Consider the following 15,255-nt stretch of genomic DNA (forward strand, 5'->3'; position numbering starts at 1 on the left):
AAATATCCAAAATATCCAGAAAATTTTCAGATTTAAATATCTGGAATACTATTTAAAATAAATATTACAAAATATTCAATAATTTAAACTTTATTTTTTATAAAGTTAAAAAGTCTTTTATTATATTGAAAGTTGGGATATAGTTTAATGTGATCTGTGATTTTTAATATGTGATTCAAATGTGATTCAAAGTATGATCTTTGTTACACCTGCGTAGTCTAAAAATTTGTGTTTCGTGATTGACTTCGAATCGACTTTGAAAACGGTTATGCTAAATCATGTGATTAAAAAATCATTTATGGTTTTAAATGAAATCAAAAAAACCTTTGACGCGATACACGAAAATTGGTCCTGGTGACATAAAAAAACTCATGAAACTCATAAACCCATATTGGTTTGTTGTATGATAAATAAAAAACTTCTTAACAAGGACTAATTATATTTTTTTAAGCAATGTCTGATTCACAAGTTCAGAACGAAAACACTGAACCTACTAAAAAAGTCACAAAGCCTCGTAAACCAAGAGCCGAGGCTTCTTCTAGTAAATCTTCAACTCCTAAAAAATCTACTCCTAAAAAATCTTCGTCTAGTAAGGCCTCAACTCCTAAAAAGTCAACTCCTAAAAAGTCTACTCCTAAAAAATCAAACCCGGTCGATGTTGAAGAATCGAGTGAAGTTACAACTCCTAGCAAAGCCATAGAGAAAACTATTGAAGAAGTCTATCAAAAGAAAACTCAGCTTGAACATGTTTTGTTAAGACCCGATACATATGTTGGTTCTGTTGAACCTCTAAAAGAGAAAATGTGGGTTTACGACTCCGAAAAGCAAGGAATGGTCTACAGGTAAAGCTATTACTGCTTTCATTATAACATAATCTCGTTTAATGTAACCTTTCATGTTTAATTTCATATTTATCTTCTTATAGAGACATTACCTACGTACCAGGCTTATATAAAATAGTGGATGAAATCTTGGTAAATGCTGCTGATAATAAGGTATAATCTGGCACAATTGGTCGTCAAATTTTTTTTTTTAAGTGCATGAAAATAACTTTTTTTTTCTTAATGTAAGGTTCGAGATCCTACAATGAATACTATTAAAGTTAACATTAACAAAGAAGAAGGGACGATTTCCATTTATAATAATGGAAAAGGAATACCTATTGAAATACACAAAGAAGAAAAAATTTGGGTTCCTGAGCTTATTTTTGGGCATCTTTTGACATCCTCAAATTATGATGATAGTGAGAAGAAAGTTACTGGTGGTCGCAATGGTTACGGCGCTAAATTAGCAAACATCTTCAGTACGGAATTCATTGTGGAAACTACAGATTCTTCAGTTTCCAAGAAATATCGCCAAATATTTAGGAATAATATGTCCGTAATCGAAGAACCAAAACTCACTTCATATAGTAAAAAAGAGGAATATACTATGATTACTTTCAAGCCAGACTTTGAAAAATTCAATATGTCTCAATTTGATGATGATATTACTGCTCTTTTAAAGAAACGTGTTTATGACATGGTAGCATGCGTCAATAATATCAAAGTATACTTGAATAATGAAAAATTGAAATTAAAAGATTTCAAGGAATACATGCAATTGTATTTAGGTGAGCGGGAAGAGCCGCGTCCAGATATCGTATATGAACGTGTTAACAATCGATGGGAAATTGGAGTTCTTCCTTCCTCAGAATCTCAATTTCTGCAAGTAAGTATTTATTCTTTAATCTTGTAGTAACTGGTTTAGCAAGTTATTTAATCATAATATTTATTTTATTTTCATTGAAATGATAGATAAGTTTCGTTAACAGTATATGTACATCAAAAGGCGGTACCCATGTTAACTACATCGCAGATCAACTTGCAGATAGAATTCTGTCAGCGGTTAAGAGTAAAAAGAAGGATGCAAACATTAAAAAGAATCAAGTTAAAAATCATATGTGGATTTTCGTTAAATGTTTGATTGAGAATCCAACATTTGATTCTCAGACAAAAGAAAATCTTACACTAAAGGTTACATCATTCGGTTCTTCATGTAATCCAAGTGACGCATTCTTTAAAGGGCGTAAGTTATCATAATTAATAGAAAGCTTCTTTAAACTTTTGTATGTTAATATATTATTTTTTTTTCTTACAATAGTGCTTAAATGTGGTATTGTTGATCAGATCATCGAAGTTGTTGATTTTAAACTCAATAAAGAGCTAAAAAAGACGGATGGAAAGAAAAGTAGGAAGTATGTATGATTCGTATGATTCTTCAATTTTCTAATGATGAAATTTTAGTTTATTAAATCTTAAATGTATTTCCAAATAGAATCACAGGCATCACAAAATTGGATGATGCAAATAATGCTGGCGGTAGGAATGCTAAGGATTGTACTTTAATTCTTACTGAGGGTGACTCTGCAAAATCATTGGCTGTCGCTGGATTGTCTGAGGTTGGACGGGATTATTATGGAGTTTTCCCACTCCGGGGAAAACTACTGAACGTGCGAGATGGTTCTCATAAACAGATCATGAACAACGCAGAAATCCAACATATAAAGCAAATTCTTGGTTTAAAACAAGGAAAAGAATATGAATCAACAAGTGAATTGCGTTATGGCCACTTGATGATCATGACGGATCAAGATCACGATGGAAGTCATATAAAAGGGTTGATCATCAATTTTATGGATCATTTCTTTCCATCCTTGTTGAGAATTAAAGGTTTCTTGTTGGAATTCATCACTCCTATAGTCAAGGTATGAATTTTAAAAAATTCTAATAAACGTTCTTAAGGTAAATGTTAATTTTTTATTATAGTGTACAAAAGGTGAAATGGAGTTGTCATTTTTTACCGTACCTGAATTCGAAAAATGGAAGGAAACGATTCCTGATATTAAAAATTGGAAAATCAAATATTACAAGGTAGGTATCTTAATATATTCACAAAGGAAATAATGTGTATTTAATTGCGTTTTTATATTATTAGGGACTTGGTACTTCTAGTTCTGCTGAAGCAAAAAAATACTTCAGAAATCTAAACCGTCATAAAAAACCTTTTAGAGCGATTGCAGAGGGTGAACGAGAATTAATTGATATGGCCTTTAATAAAAAGAAAGCAGATGATCGCAAGGAGTGGTTAAAAAACTATGAAGTAAGTGTTAGTTATTTCTTTTTATAAATGCAAAATAGAAATTACATTTTGTAAAAAAAAAAAATAATTAAAATTTTTATTTCAGCCGGGTACCTATATGAATCATGATGTAAATGAGATCACGATAACAGATTTTATAAACAAAGAGTTAATCTTATTCAGCCGAGCTGACAATGAGCGTTCGATTCCTAATGTTCTTGATGGGCTAAAACCTGGTCAAAGAAAAGTTTTATACACATGCTTTAAGAAAAATTTCAAGAATGAAGTTAAGGTTTCATCGTTATCCGGTGCAGTTCTAGCTGAGGCGGCATATCATCATGGTGATGCGAGTCTTCAAGGAACAATCATCGCAATGGCTCACGATTTTGTCGGTTCAAATAACATCAATGTTCTCCATGGCGAAGGTCAATTTGGTACAAGAGCTCAAGGAGGAAAAGATGCTGCTAGTGCCCGTTATATTAGCGTGACAATTCCTCCACTGACTCGAAAAATTTTTCATCCTCAAGACGACGCGTTGCTTACTTATTGCAATGATGACGGGCAGTTTGTAGAACCAGAATGGTATCTGCCGATTCTACCTATGATCCTTGTCAATGGCTCAGAGGGTATTGGAACTGGTGAGTTTCATTATATATAGGTGCGAACTCATTTCTTAATGTTAAATTCATCTTTCAATTATTAGGCTGGAGTTCATATATTCCAAATTACAACCCCCGTGATATCGTTGACAACCTGAAACGTCTAATTAACAACGAAGAGCCTGTACCAATGCACCCTTGGTATCGCGGTTTTCAGGTAATAAAATATTTGATAATTCTTTATTGATGTAAATTCTAAGTAATAAATATATAATTATAGGGAGAGTTTGAACAACTAAGTAATGATAGATATCAAGTTAACGGTATAATCCAGAAAGTTAATGATGAATCTGTTAGGATTACTGAATTGCCAGTTCGTGTTTGGACACAGAGTTACAAAGAGCAACTTGAAAAATGGATCGCTGGAACGGAGAGAACTTCTAGCTGGATTCGAGTATGTTTATATTTATTATTTAGTATGATTAAATTTAAAACAGAGTTAATAAGTTATAATAAATAATAGGAATATAAGGAGAACCATACTACAACTGCTGTTGATTTCACTGTTAAGTTGTCTGAAGAAAATTTAATAGCTGCTTTAAAAGAAGGACTTGAAAAGAAATTTAAGACTAGCACAGCCATTAATACTTCTAATATGGTGTGTTTCGATGGTAGAGGACGTATTAGGAAATATAATTCGCCTGAAGAGATTCTCAAGGAATTCTACGATTACCGACTCGAATACTACCATAAAAGAAAGGTTCGCATTGATCTTGTTTGTATTTTTATGAAAATCAAAATTAATTTATTTGCTCTCAATGAACTTTAGGCTCATATGATAAAGATACTTGAAATAGAAGTCAGAAAGCTCAGAAATAAAGCTAAATTTCTTCAAATGAAGATTGACCATAATCTCGAATTTGAAGGGCTTTTGAGAAATGCAATTATTGATTTACTCGAGAAAAATAACTTCGAAAGATTTGCAGATGATAAAGACATTAAAGATAATGACGACGAGGATTTCAATATTAGTCATAATGATCATGGATATGATTATTTGATGAAATCTCCGGCATGGAGTTTTTGCATGGAAGAGGTAAGTTTTCGTATTTTTTGAAATTCTGATTTTCATAAAATTAAGTAGGAGTATTCTAATTGATTTTCCGTGTTAGGTACAAAAACTCTTAAGTAAAAAAGTAGAGAAAGAAAATGAACTCGAAGATCTCAGGAAAAAAACACCTCAACGAATGTGGATAGAAGATTTAAATGATTTCTTGGCATTTTGGGATGTGAGTATATACTTTATGCATTTGATATTATATATTAAAAGAAACAATTTAATAATAATAACGTCTATTTAATAAATTATAGGATATTCTAAAACAGAAGCAGTACAAAACAAAGCAAGTTCAGGTTAAACTTGCCGAAATTCCGCCGCAATCATCAACACTATCAGATAATCCGTCATTGCTTAATACCGAATCTGTTGAGGTTAAAGATGATGATCAAAATGAGGTCAAATCTTATTCATTAGTACAAGATGATAACGAGATGGATCTAGATCTCGTTGATGACAATAAAAATAAGAAACCAGCTCGAGGCAGTAAAGGAAAGAATAAAGCTCTTAATAATGATAAAAAGCAAACTCAAGATAGTAAAGGGAAAAAGAATGTGATATATGATTACTTTGCGCCCGTTGAACAATCTCAAACAAAAAAGGAAGTGATTAATGAAGAGGTAAACCCAGCAACTCAAAATGAAAAGAGCGAATTGGTGGATTTAGTTTCTGACGCAGAAGAAACTGAAAAGACCGTTAAAGATCAAGATCTAGAATCCACAAGTTCACCAAAACGTGGTAGAAGAAAAGCCACGAAAGTAAAAATTGCTCAAAGTGATGATGAACCGATGGATCTAGTTTTTGATACAGAAGAAACTGAAAAGACCGATAAAGATCAAGATCTAGAATCCACAAGTTCACCAAAACGAGGTAGAAGAAAAGCCACGAAAGTAAAAATTGCTCAAAGTGATGATGAACCGATGGATCCAGTTTTTGATATAGAAGAAACTACAAAGACCGATAAAGATCAAGATCTAGAATCCACAAGTTCACCAAAACGAGGTAGAAGAAAAGCCACGAAAGTAAAATTTGCTCAAAGTGGTGATGAGACGATGGATCTAGTTTTTGATGCAGAAGAAACCGCAAAGACTGATAAAGATCAAGATCTAGAATCCATAAGTTCACCAAAACGGGGTAGAAGAAAAGCCACGAAAGTAAAAATTGCTCAAAGTGATGATGAGTCTGTAGATCTAGTTTTTGATACAGAAGAAACCGCAAAGACTGATAAAGATCAAGATCTAGAATCCACAAGTTCACCAAAGCGTGGTAGAAGAAAAACCACGAAAGTAAAAATTGCTCAAAGTGATGATGAGTCTGTAGGTCTAGTTTTTGATACAGAAGAAACCGCAAAGACTGATAAAGATCAAGATCTAGAATCCACAAGTTCACCAAAACGTGGTAGAAGAAAAGCCACGAAAGTAAAAATTGCTCAAAGTGATGATGAGTCGGTAGGTCTAGTGTTTGACAAAGAAGAAACTGCAAAGGCTGATAAAGATCAAGAATCCACAAGTTCACCAAAACGTGGTAGAAGAAAAAACGCGAAAGTAAAAACAACTCAAGATGACGAAGAAAAGAGCGAGTTGATTAATCTAGTTTCTGATTTGGAAGAAACTGAAAAGACCGATAAAGAAGTCACAAGGCCGTTAAGACGTGGTAGGACGAAAGTGAAAACAACCCAAAATGATGAAGAAAAGATCGAGTTGGTTGATTTAGTTTCTGATGCAGAAGAAACTGCAAATACTGATAAAGATAAAGAGCAAGAAGTCACAACACCTCCAAAACGTGGTAGAAGAAAAACCACGAAAGCAAAAATAACTCAAAATGATGAAGAAAAGAACGAGTTAGTGGATTTAGTTTCTGACACAGAAGAAATTTCTAAGACTGACAAAGATCAAGATCTAGAAATAACAATATCGCCAAGACGTAGTAGAAGAAAAGCCACGGAAGAAATTGCAGATAGCGATTCAAATTCTAAAGAGCTAGAAATCACAAGACCGCAAAAACGTGGCAGAAGGAAAGCTGTCGAAGAAATTGCAAAGACCAATAACGATCTAAGTTCTGAAGATCTAGAAATCACAAGACCGCAAAAACGTGGCAGAAGAAAAATTACGGAAGAAACCGCAAAAACAGATAAGGATCTAAATTCCGAAGTCATAGAATCTGCGAGACCAAAACGTAATAGAAGAAAAAACACGACCTTGAATCAGGATTCTGAGAATGAAAAGGAGTCAGACTCCGAAATCATTGATCTTACTCCCAGCCGAGGAACACGAGCAAAACGTAGGGCCATCGATCATGATGCGCGCACAGTGAAACGTCCTAGAAGGGCAAAGTCTAAAATACTATAGATACTATTATATAATGTCTAGTATATGTACATGTATAATTTTATTTATTTTATTATTATTATTAATTTTTTTTTCTTAATTGTATATACTGTACATGTAATTTATAGTAATAGAATTATGAGATAATGAGAATAAATAATGGCTTCGTAATAATGGCAAAATAAACTACTTTGATTAAATTTAAATTAAAATCAATTTTTTAAGTTGCTTTAAAATATATCTATATTATAAATAACTACAAATTTAACTCCGAGAATAAATTATTTTCAAGATTCATTTAATATACTTGAATCTTGAAATAAAAAACATTTGGGATTAATGCATAGAACATCCTAACTGTATAACTATAATCAGATTATTATTAATAGTACTCTTTAATTCCTAACAGAATATAATAGTTATTTGATGGATAAAATCACGACCCACCACTTATGACTTGCGCGAATTCATGACCCATTGGACCCATGGCTTTTTTTATTAAATTAACCATATTTATTATTTTGTTAAATGTTGTTATGGGAAATTTCTAAATCACTGCCTGATTTATTAGCAAGTTAGATATTGAAATTGTTCGGTCTATTTAATTTTTAATAAAATTTCACGAATCTTAAATCAATATCATCTTTTATTTATAACAAAATAAAAAATTCTTTAAAAAATTAAAGCTATAAGTAACGACCATAGCAATTTAATAAACATTAAAAACCAACTTTAAACGACAACATTGTACAAGCTTGAAAAATAATAAATTTATTGACCTTGCCCACCTAAAATTAATAAATTAATTTTAAATTTAAGAATAAAGAATAATAAAAAATACAAGAATTATTGTCCTTTGCATTGCTCTGGACAATATTATTGCATAATAATTGGTAAAATAAAATAAAAGTTTAAAGAATAAAGAATAATAAAATGTAAGAATCATTGTCCTTTGCATTGCTCTAGATATTTTGCATAATAATTGGTAAAATAAAATTTAATTTTAATAATATAAAATGCAAGAATCATTGTCCATTACATCCCTGTTTCTTCCACAAGCATTAAAATAATTGAAATAATAACTAATCGATGTCATACCAAGCTTGAAAAATCATAAAATAATTGTCCCGCCTGGTAGGTCCCCCCATTTACATTTCTGTACCCGTTGTAGCTCCGGCTTTACTACTCCAAATGTGACCGCAGCACCATCTGCGCCTTCTTCGGGCTCCGTATCACTAAATGACCCGTCGCGCGCGTGGAGTTTTGCTCGTTTGGTAACCAAGCAACTAAATGTGCATAATACACTGGCGTATAAATAACAGAGGTTATACGACAATGTTTGTAACCTAAATTATTAAATACATAAATTAGTTACTATATTAAATTTTATTAAATTAAATTAAAATTAACTTACATGTTTGGATTAAAGTCATTATCATCTTATAGAACATAATAGTGAGCTGGCCGAGACGTCCCTAATAGCCCAGCGTGGCTTTGCAAATCTATTATCATATTTGCTCCATTATCAGTTGCTTATCAAGAATTTTAAAATCATTTATTAATGTTTGTTATAAATTGTATATCTTAATGTAAATTAAAATTACAAAAGTCGAATTCATTCGGATGGATTATAACAGTATCGATTACTGTACCAGGAAGACAATTTCCTGATCGATCTGTATCACCATCTTTTTTAAACATAGTTTGCGATGCGGGAGTTTGTGTTAATTTTTCAATCTTGTAACAGGCTTTCGCAAATAATGATTATTTCTCCATTAGTAGTCAGGGTATCTTACAGGAATTTTCTTTCCTGATATCGGAGTTTTTTGGAATGAAAACTAAAAAAATGATCATTTATCGGAATTTTTCCCAGAAAATTTTTTATAGTGTTAAAATGCCCCATGATTCTATAGAAATTGGCTGACACTTCTTTATTATATTAGGATAGATGTTTTGAGTTTAATATTAATCGTTTGAATTAAGGTTATTTAGGAAAATCATTTTATATAATTAATGTCGATTCATCCTCTGATCACGCGAAAATCCAAAATTTTGATTTTGATTACGGACAGTATGTTTATTTCTTCTTTTGTTTATTTGACATTTTGTTTCTAATCCATTCTTCTTTCTTTCTAGGTTTCTAGGTTCTTTCAGCTATCGAGTTGTGGGTCGACTCGTCGTCACGTACCAGCGATTAAGTTACTGCATTTTGTTCTTTTACTAACTTTATTTCATTTCTTTATGGGTTTTGTTCTTGCTTTATGGGTTTCTTAACTTTAGCGGTTCTATTTATGTTATAGATTTCATTCTCCTTCCTTTATTTCACCTTTTCTGTATTTTTTTCTTTATTTCTTTCTTATTTTTTATCTCCTCTTTCTTCTTACACGTCCTCTTTCTTCTATCACATTCTTCTCTTCTTTCACGACCTCTTTCTTCTATCACGTCCTCTCTCCTCTTTCACATCCTCTTTCTTCTTTCACGTCCTCTCTTTATTTCCACATCCTCTTTCTTCTTACACGTCCTCTTTCTTCTTTCACATCCTCTTTCTTTTTTTCGTTTCCTCTTTCCTTTTTTTCGCTTCCCTTTATCTCCCTGAGATATCCAATTCTCACCCTGGATTAGGAATGAATTCACTCATTTTTTTTTTTGAAGGAAAATATGTGATGGAATGTTGTATTTATAAAAGTTTTTTTTTATAACGTAGATAATATGGTAAGCCATAGATAACATGATAAGACATTGTTTTAAAATATGTTTATTTTAATATATTAATAATCACTTAAATTGTGTTTAATTTATCTAATAAAGGGTTGAGTGGCAACATCTATATGCCTTATCTCCGGTATATGCCTTATCTACGATCCGGATTTGTACAGTATTACTAATGTAAAATTTGCACAGATCCCGATAAATTCCTGCAAATTCCATGGGAATCCAATCACTGAGTACAATACATTGTGAAATCGTATAAATGACCTAAAAAAAAACTTTTGATATCCAATTTATCCATGATCCGCGAAAATTTAACTATAGATAAAGGTGCACCTCGGAAGGCTCGATTTCTTACAAGACGAATTCACATGAAAACATCAAAGTCAGTCGTATTTATTTCTTAATTGTATTATTAATTAACATAAGGTTATTGTCTTGTTAAAACTATAAATTGTTAGAAATCCGTAGTTTAGTAAATGGCATATACTGTATATTTGGGATTAATATTATCGTACATAGCCAATTTTCAAGGGTTTTGCTGAGGTAGTATAGCTGCTGATCAGTAGTACTAATATGAACCAAAAGATTAGAATCGAAACATGTGAAAATTTAGGTTTCACTAATTTGGGACTAAATTGTATTATATAATACGGTATTTTATGTGTAAATATCTATGATATAGTTAATAAAAGAAAATATCGGTTTGTGGTACGTTGCAAAGTTATTTTGCCATATTTGTGGTGGTGACAAAATTAAGATAATTTTTGTATTTTCTCTAAAATAGAAGGAAATTATTGTTTGTTAATAAGTTCATTACATATTTTTAACCGAATAATGTACAGATTTAATATTAATTCATAAGTGGTGATTACTGGCTATTTTAGAAAGTTTGTTTTTAAAATAAACAAAGAAAGAAAAACAATTATCGCATTGCATTATTATTCTATTGATGCAGTATATGCAGTGTTCGAAGATATAATGTAATTGTTAATAAAATTAAAAATAAAAAATAAGTTAATAACAATAGACAATAAATAAGATAGATCGGCTTTTTTGGTCGGGTTACACTAATCTCATGATCAAAGTTCAATTTTGAGTTGGTTGATTGATAAACATTAGGCAACCAATAGGTATGGTACTCTCGATTTTGGTGGTGCATATTTGATCGATATAACCCAACAGCACCCAGAAAAATTCTTCGATCACGTGATCTGTTTTTATTTATCACATCGTCACACCCTGTCCGAAGTTTCACAGTTTATATTTATCTGAGGGACTTAGATTTTTTCAAGTAGATGAAATTCTATTTGTCACGTTTTATTCATCACATCCTAAATTCTTCGATCACGTGTCAGTGCATAACGCCGGCCGAGTTCGAAGAATTTTCTGGGTGCCGTTGGGGTAGTTTATTTGATCGTTCTACAAACAAAATTTATTGGTCACAAATTTTAGTGTAACCGGTCAAATATCCCGTTCAATCAATTTATATGAACTGGCCACAAATATCATGTCGAGTGATTATATCAGAACGAAATATGTGATTTTTGAAGTATTCTCTAGTCATAAGTGTATAACAGCATTTACAACCACAACATCTGAATCGCGTAAATTTTACTGCATTACTGTCTTTAATAAATTTTTTAATTTTAAGTCGATTTCTAATTTTAAAAATATATGTTCACAAAATTATTAGAAAAGAAGTGAAGTTATTAAACCTAAATCGATGAATTTATGATGGAACGGTCATCTAATCATAAAGATCGTGCGTCATAAAAAGCAGGAAAAGATAGACCCGACAACTGAAAGATGTATTTCTCTTCTGATAATTGGCATGTTGTTTTTTAATGAACTTTCCTTAGGATATAGTCAAGAAGAAAGAAAGTCCTATATGAATCGACTCTTGATTCATTTTACTACCGTGCCGCTCACGTCTGCTCTAAATATTTTCGATGCGATTTTGATATATTTGATACACCGCGTTAAAAAAAAGCAATTTCCAACATGATTTTCACTCACTAGATTTCTAAAAAAGAAATTCACCATCCCTAACAAGATTACTATTTAATTAATGGTTATTTTCGCTCTTCCTTCATTGATTTTCTTGTGATTTCTTATTTTCTACTTGTTTCCTAGTGTATATAAAAAACTCTTTCCCGTTCCCACCACTTGCCAAAAATTCGTAAAAATATTTTTTCGTTTTAAAGAGGTTTCCTCTTATTTTTTTCGTATTCCTATAGGTTCTGAAGGTTCTTGGGGATACACCCTTCACCTTCTTTACTACTTAAACTTATTTTTATTAGTTTGCGACAGTTTTGCTACAGGTTTGAATTTTTACTGTTTTACTGTTTTTCTCTCGCTTAGAAGTCAGTTCTTTCCTTAAGTATGCGTCTCAACGAAGACTATTACGACTCTGACGAAGATGATGACGACCTTCTTCCTGGTTTACTCGCAGTTACGGCTTCTTATGACCGCCCGAAAGCTCTTCGATATATTCAACATAATCGTTCTCGTATTGAAAAATTACTGCCCTCCTCAGTACTGTCTGATCTATCACCTGATTCTCCTGATTTGGATGATAGTGAAACTTCTTTTCCCGATCTACATCCTATATCGCCCGATGTACCACTAGATCAACATGATCTTTGCTCTGATCCTGAACTTGAAGTTATTACGTACGACATATTGCAAACAATTTTGGCCCTTGATGATGAAGCTCTGATCTACGCACCGGATATTTTCACGCTGGGTTCTTTAATTTATATTAAAGAAAAATTTTTTCCACATCTCCCTTCTGATCCAATTACAGCCTCTGTTGATGACCCTTCTTTGGATGCTGATAATCCTCTTTCAGATTCTTTACAGCAGTTGAAGTGTTTCGGTAAACGTAAACGTAAACGTAATCGTAATCGTAATCGTAATCGTAAACGTAATCGCAACAAAAAGAAAAACAAACAAAAACCGCCTGCATCTAATGAAGATTCTAGATTTTTGCGCTCTCATGGTGTCCCTTTTGTTAATGATCCTCTTCCTGCTGCCATGGCTCGCGCTATCTGGGATTGCAAATATTCTGAATTGTTTGCCTCGCTTTTCTCTCACCCATTGGATCGTTACACTTATGACCCGCTCATGGAACCTTCAGTATATGACGCTTACGATTTTCCTCCTCCTGCTAACGATGATAATTATTGTCGTAATCCGTTCAACACTGACCAACCAGCACGGTTTCAAGCTTCGATTGGCTGTTCTGCGTCTGACTTTCTCGATCCATTTATAGCTGCCGATGATTATACTGGTTTCAATTATGATATCTATTATGAGATTTCTTATCCAGATGGTAGTGAGGGAGTTTACTACAAACCTTACAATATGTCCGCGTCCGATTGGTCCCGTTATGTTGAAAAGCTGGAAATAGAAGCTCTTAATTATCCGCCTAACGACTTTATCGACATTGAAGAGGATGTTAGCTGTTCTGCGTCTGACTTTCTAGATCCATTTATAGATGCTGATGATTATATTGGTTTCAACCATGATATCTCATATGAGATTTCTTATCCAGACGGTAATGAGAAAGTTTACTACAAACCTTACAATATGTCCGCGTCCGATTGGTCCCGTTATGTTGAAAAGCTGGAAATAGAAGCTCTTAATTATCCGCCTAACGACTCCATCGACATTGAAGAGGATGTTAGCTGTTCTGCGTCTGATTTTCTAGATCCATTTATAAATGCCGATGATTATACTGGTTTCAACCATGATATCTCATATGAGATTTCTTATCCAGACGGTAGAGCATCTGTTTACTACAAACCTTACAATATGTCCGCGTCCGATTGGTCCCGTTATGTTGAAAAGCTGGAAATAGAAGCTCTTAATTATCCGCCTAACGACTCTATCGACATTGAAGAGGATGTTAGCTGTTCTGCGTCTGACTTTCTAGATCCATTTATAGATGCCGATGATTATACTGGTTTCAACCATGATATCTCATATGAGATTTCTTATCCAGACGGTAGAGCATCTGTTTACTACAAACCTTACAATATGTCCGCGTCCGATTGGTCCCGTTATGTTGAAAAGCTGGAAATAGAAGCTCTTAATTATCCGCCTAACGACTCTATCGACATTGAAGAGGATGTTAGCTGTTCTGCGTCTGACTTTCTCGATCCATTTATAGCTGCCGATGATTATACTGGTTTCAATTATGATATCTCTTATGAGATTTCTTATCCAGATGGTAGTGAGGGAGTTTACTACAAACCTTACAATATGTCCGCGTCCGATTGGTCCCGTTATGTTGAAAAGCTGGAAATAGAAGCTCTTAATTATCCGCCTAACGACTCTATCGACATTGAAGAGGATGTTTCTCATCCGACATTTCTTGTCGCTAATTACGATTGTCATACCTTCACTTCTGATTCCGATGATGAACTTTACGACTCGGATGATGATCCGTACTTTTCTCCTGATTTTAATTTTTTGTAGAGGATCTCTTTTACTATTCTTCTTTCACCGCCGGTTGAAGATTTCAGAGGCGTCCATTAAACGGCCTGACCTGATTCGGATTGTTCCATCTCCTACTTCATTCCTTTCTCCTCATTGCTGGACTTCCTTCTTGGTTCGATTTCCAAACCTCTTCGAGTTTTTACCAGGTTGAAGATCTTCATCTTCTAGGAATCATACCGATTTGGAAGTCGTTCTTAGAAGTTCTTCGTCCTGTTAAATATGTCCTGGAAATTTTATTGATAGAATTTTATTTTTTTTTCTCGGTTTTAGTGATAAGGTGACGTTTAGGTAGTGGTGTTTAATCTTTATTTTTCTCATATACAATGTCCTGCTATGCGTTTAGTCTTCTCTGTGTAGAAATCTCCCTTTTTGAGAGAATTGGATTGTTGGTTCTATTGAAATACGGATACGGGATCTTATGTATATAGTTGAATTAGTTTAAGGGGGTGAATAGGCGTAGAGATGACATAGCTTTAGGATAGTCTTCTTTTACTTGTAATTGATAACTTTCTTTCTTAGCGCGTTCCTTCCCTGTGGAGAATGTTTTCTTGTCTTTGTATTGTTCGTTATAATAATAGTAAAGATTAAGCTAAAGCTGTTTTGCATTATTGTTTCCTAGTGTATTTGAATGTAGATCTTTAATATAGTACATTTCATACACTCTGCAATAACGGCATGAACGAAACATTTTAGTTATTTATAAAGTTGCACGCGTATACTGTAATTCTTGTAATTCTTGTAAAATTCACTAAAACTACCAATCGATTCCATGGTGTTAGTTTCAACAATTACGACGCAGAGAACACAATTTTCGCCGTTGTTGGTGAGCATCATGAAAGTATATCATTTTAATAAAAGAAGAAAGTTATAACGCGTA

The 15,255-nt window shown here is 33.0% G+C and overlaps 2 protein-coding genes across 2 annotated transcripts; both read left to right on the top strand.

Moving 5' to 3' along the window:
- Positions 1–453: 453 nt before the first annotated feature.
- Positions 454–7,365, top strand: OCT59_001723 (uncharacterized protein; the record flags this gene model as incomplete). Its single annotated transcript, XM_066144029.1, has 15 exons — positions 454–842; positions 926–995; positions 1,072–1,710; positions 1,797–2,067; positions 2,143–2,236; positions 2,317–2,746; positions 2,808–2,912; positions 2,977–3,141; positions 3,227–3,758; positions 3,824–3,936; positions 4,000–4,173; positions 4,243–4,479; positions 4,549–4,815; positions 4,892–5,008; positions 5,091–7,365. The coding sequence occupies 15 exons, from the start codon at positions 454–456 to the stop codon at positions 7,182–7,184; spliced, it is 5,697 nt and encodes a 1,898-aa protein (XP_065995231.1). The 3' UTR covers positions 7,185–7,365.
- A 4,892-nt stretch (positions 7,366–12,257) lies between these two features.
- Positions 12,258–14,357, top strand: OCT59_001724 (uncharacterized protein; the record flags this gene model as incomplete). The annotated part of the gene is made up of 1 exon (XM_025313398.2): positions 12,258–14,357. One exon carries the CDS (start codon positions 12,258–12,260, stop codon positions 14,355–14,357), a length of 2,100 nt encoding a protein of 699 aa, XP_025187368.2.
- Between the last annotated feature and the right edge of the window lie 898 nt (positions 14,358–15,255).

This window comes from Rhizophagus irregularis, chromosome 10 (genome assembly GCF_026210795.1).
Source record: "Rhizophagus irregularis chromosome 10, complete sequence".
NCBI lineage: Eukaryota > Fungi > Glomeromycota > Glomeromycetes > Glomerales > Glomeraceae > Rhizophagus > Rhizophagus irregularis.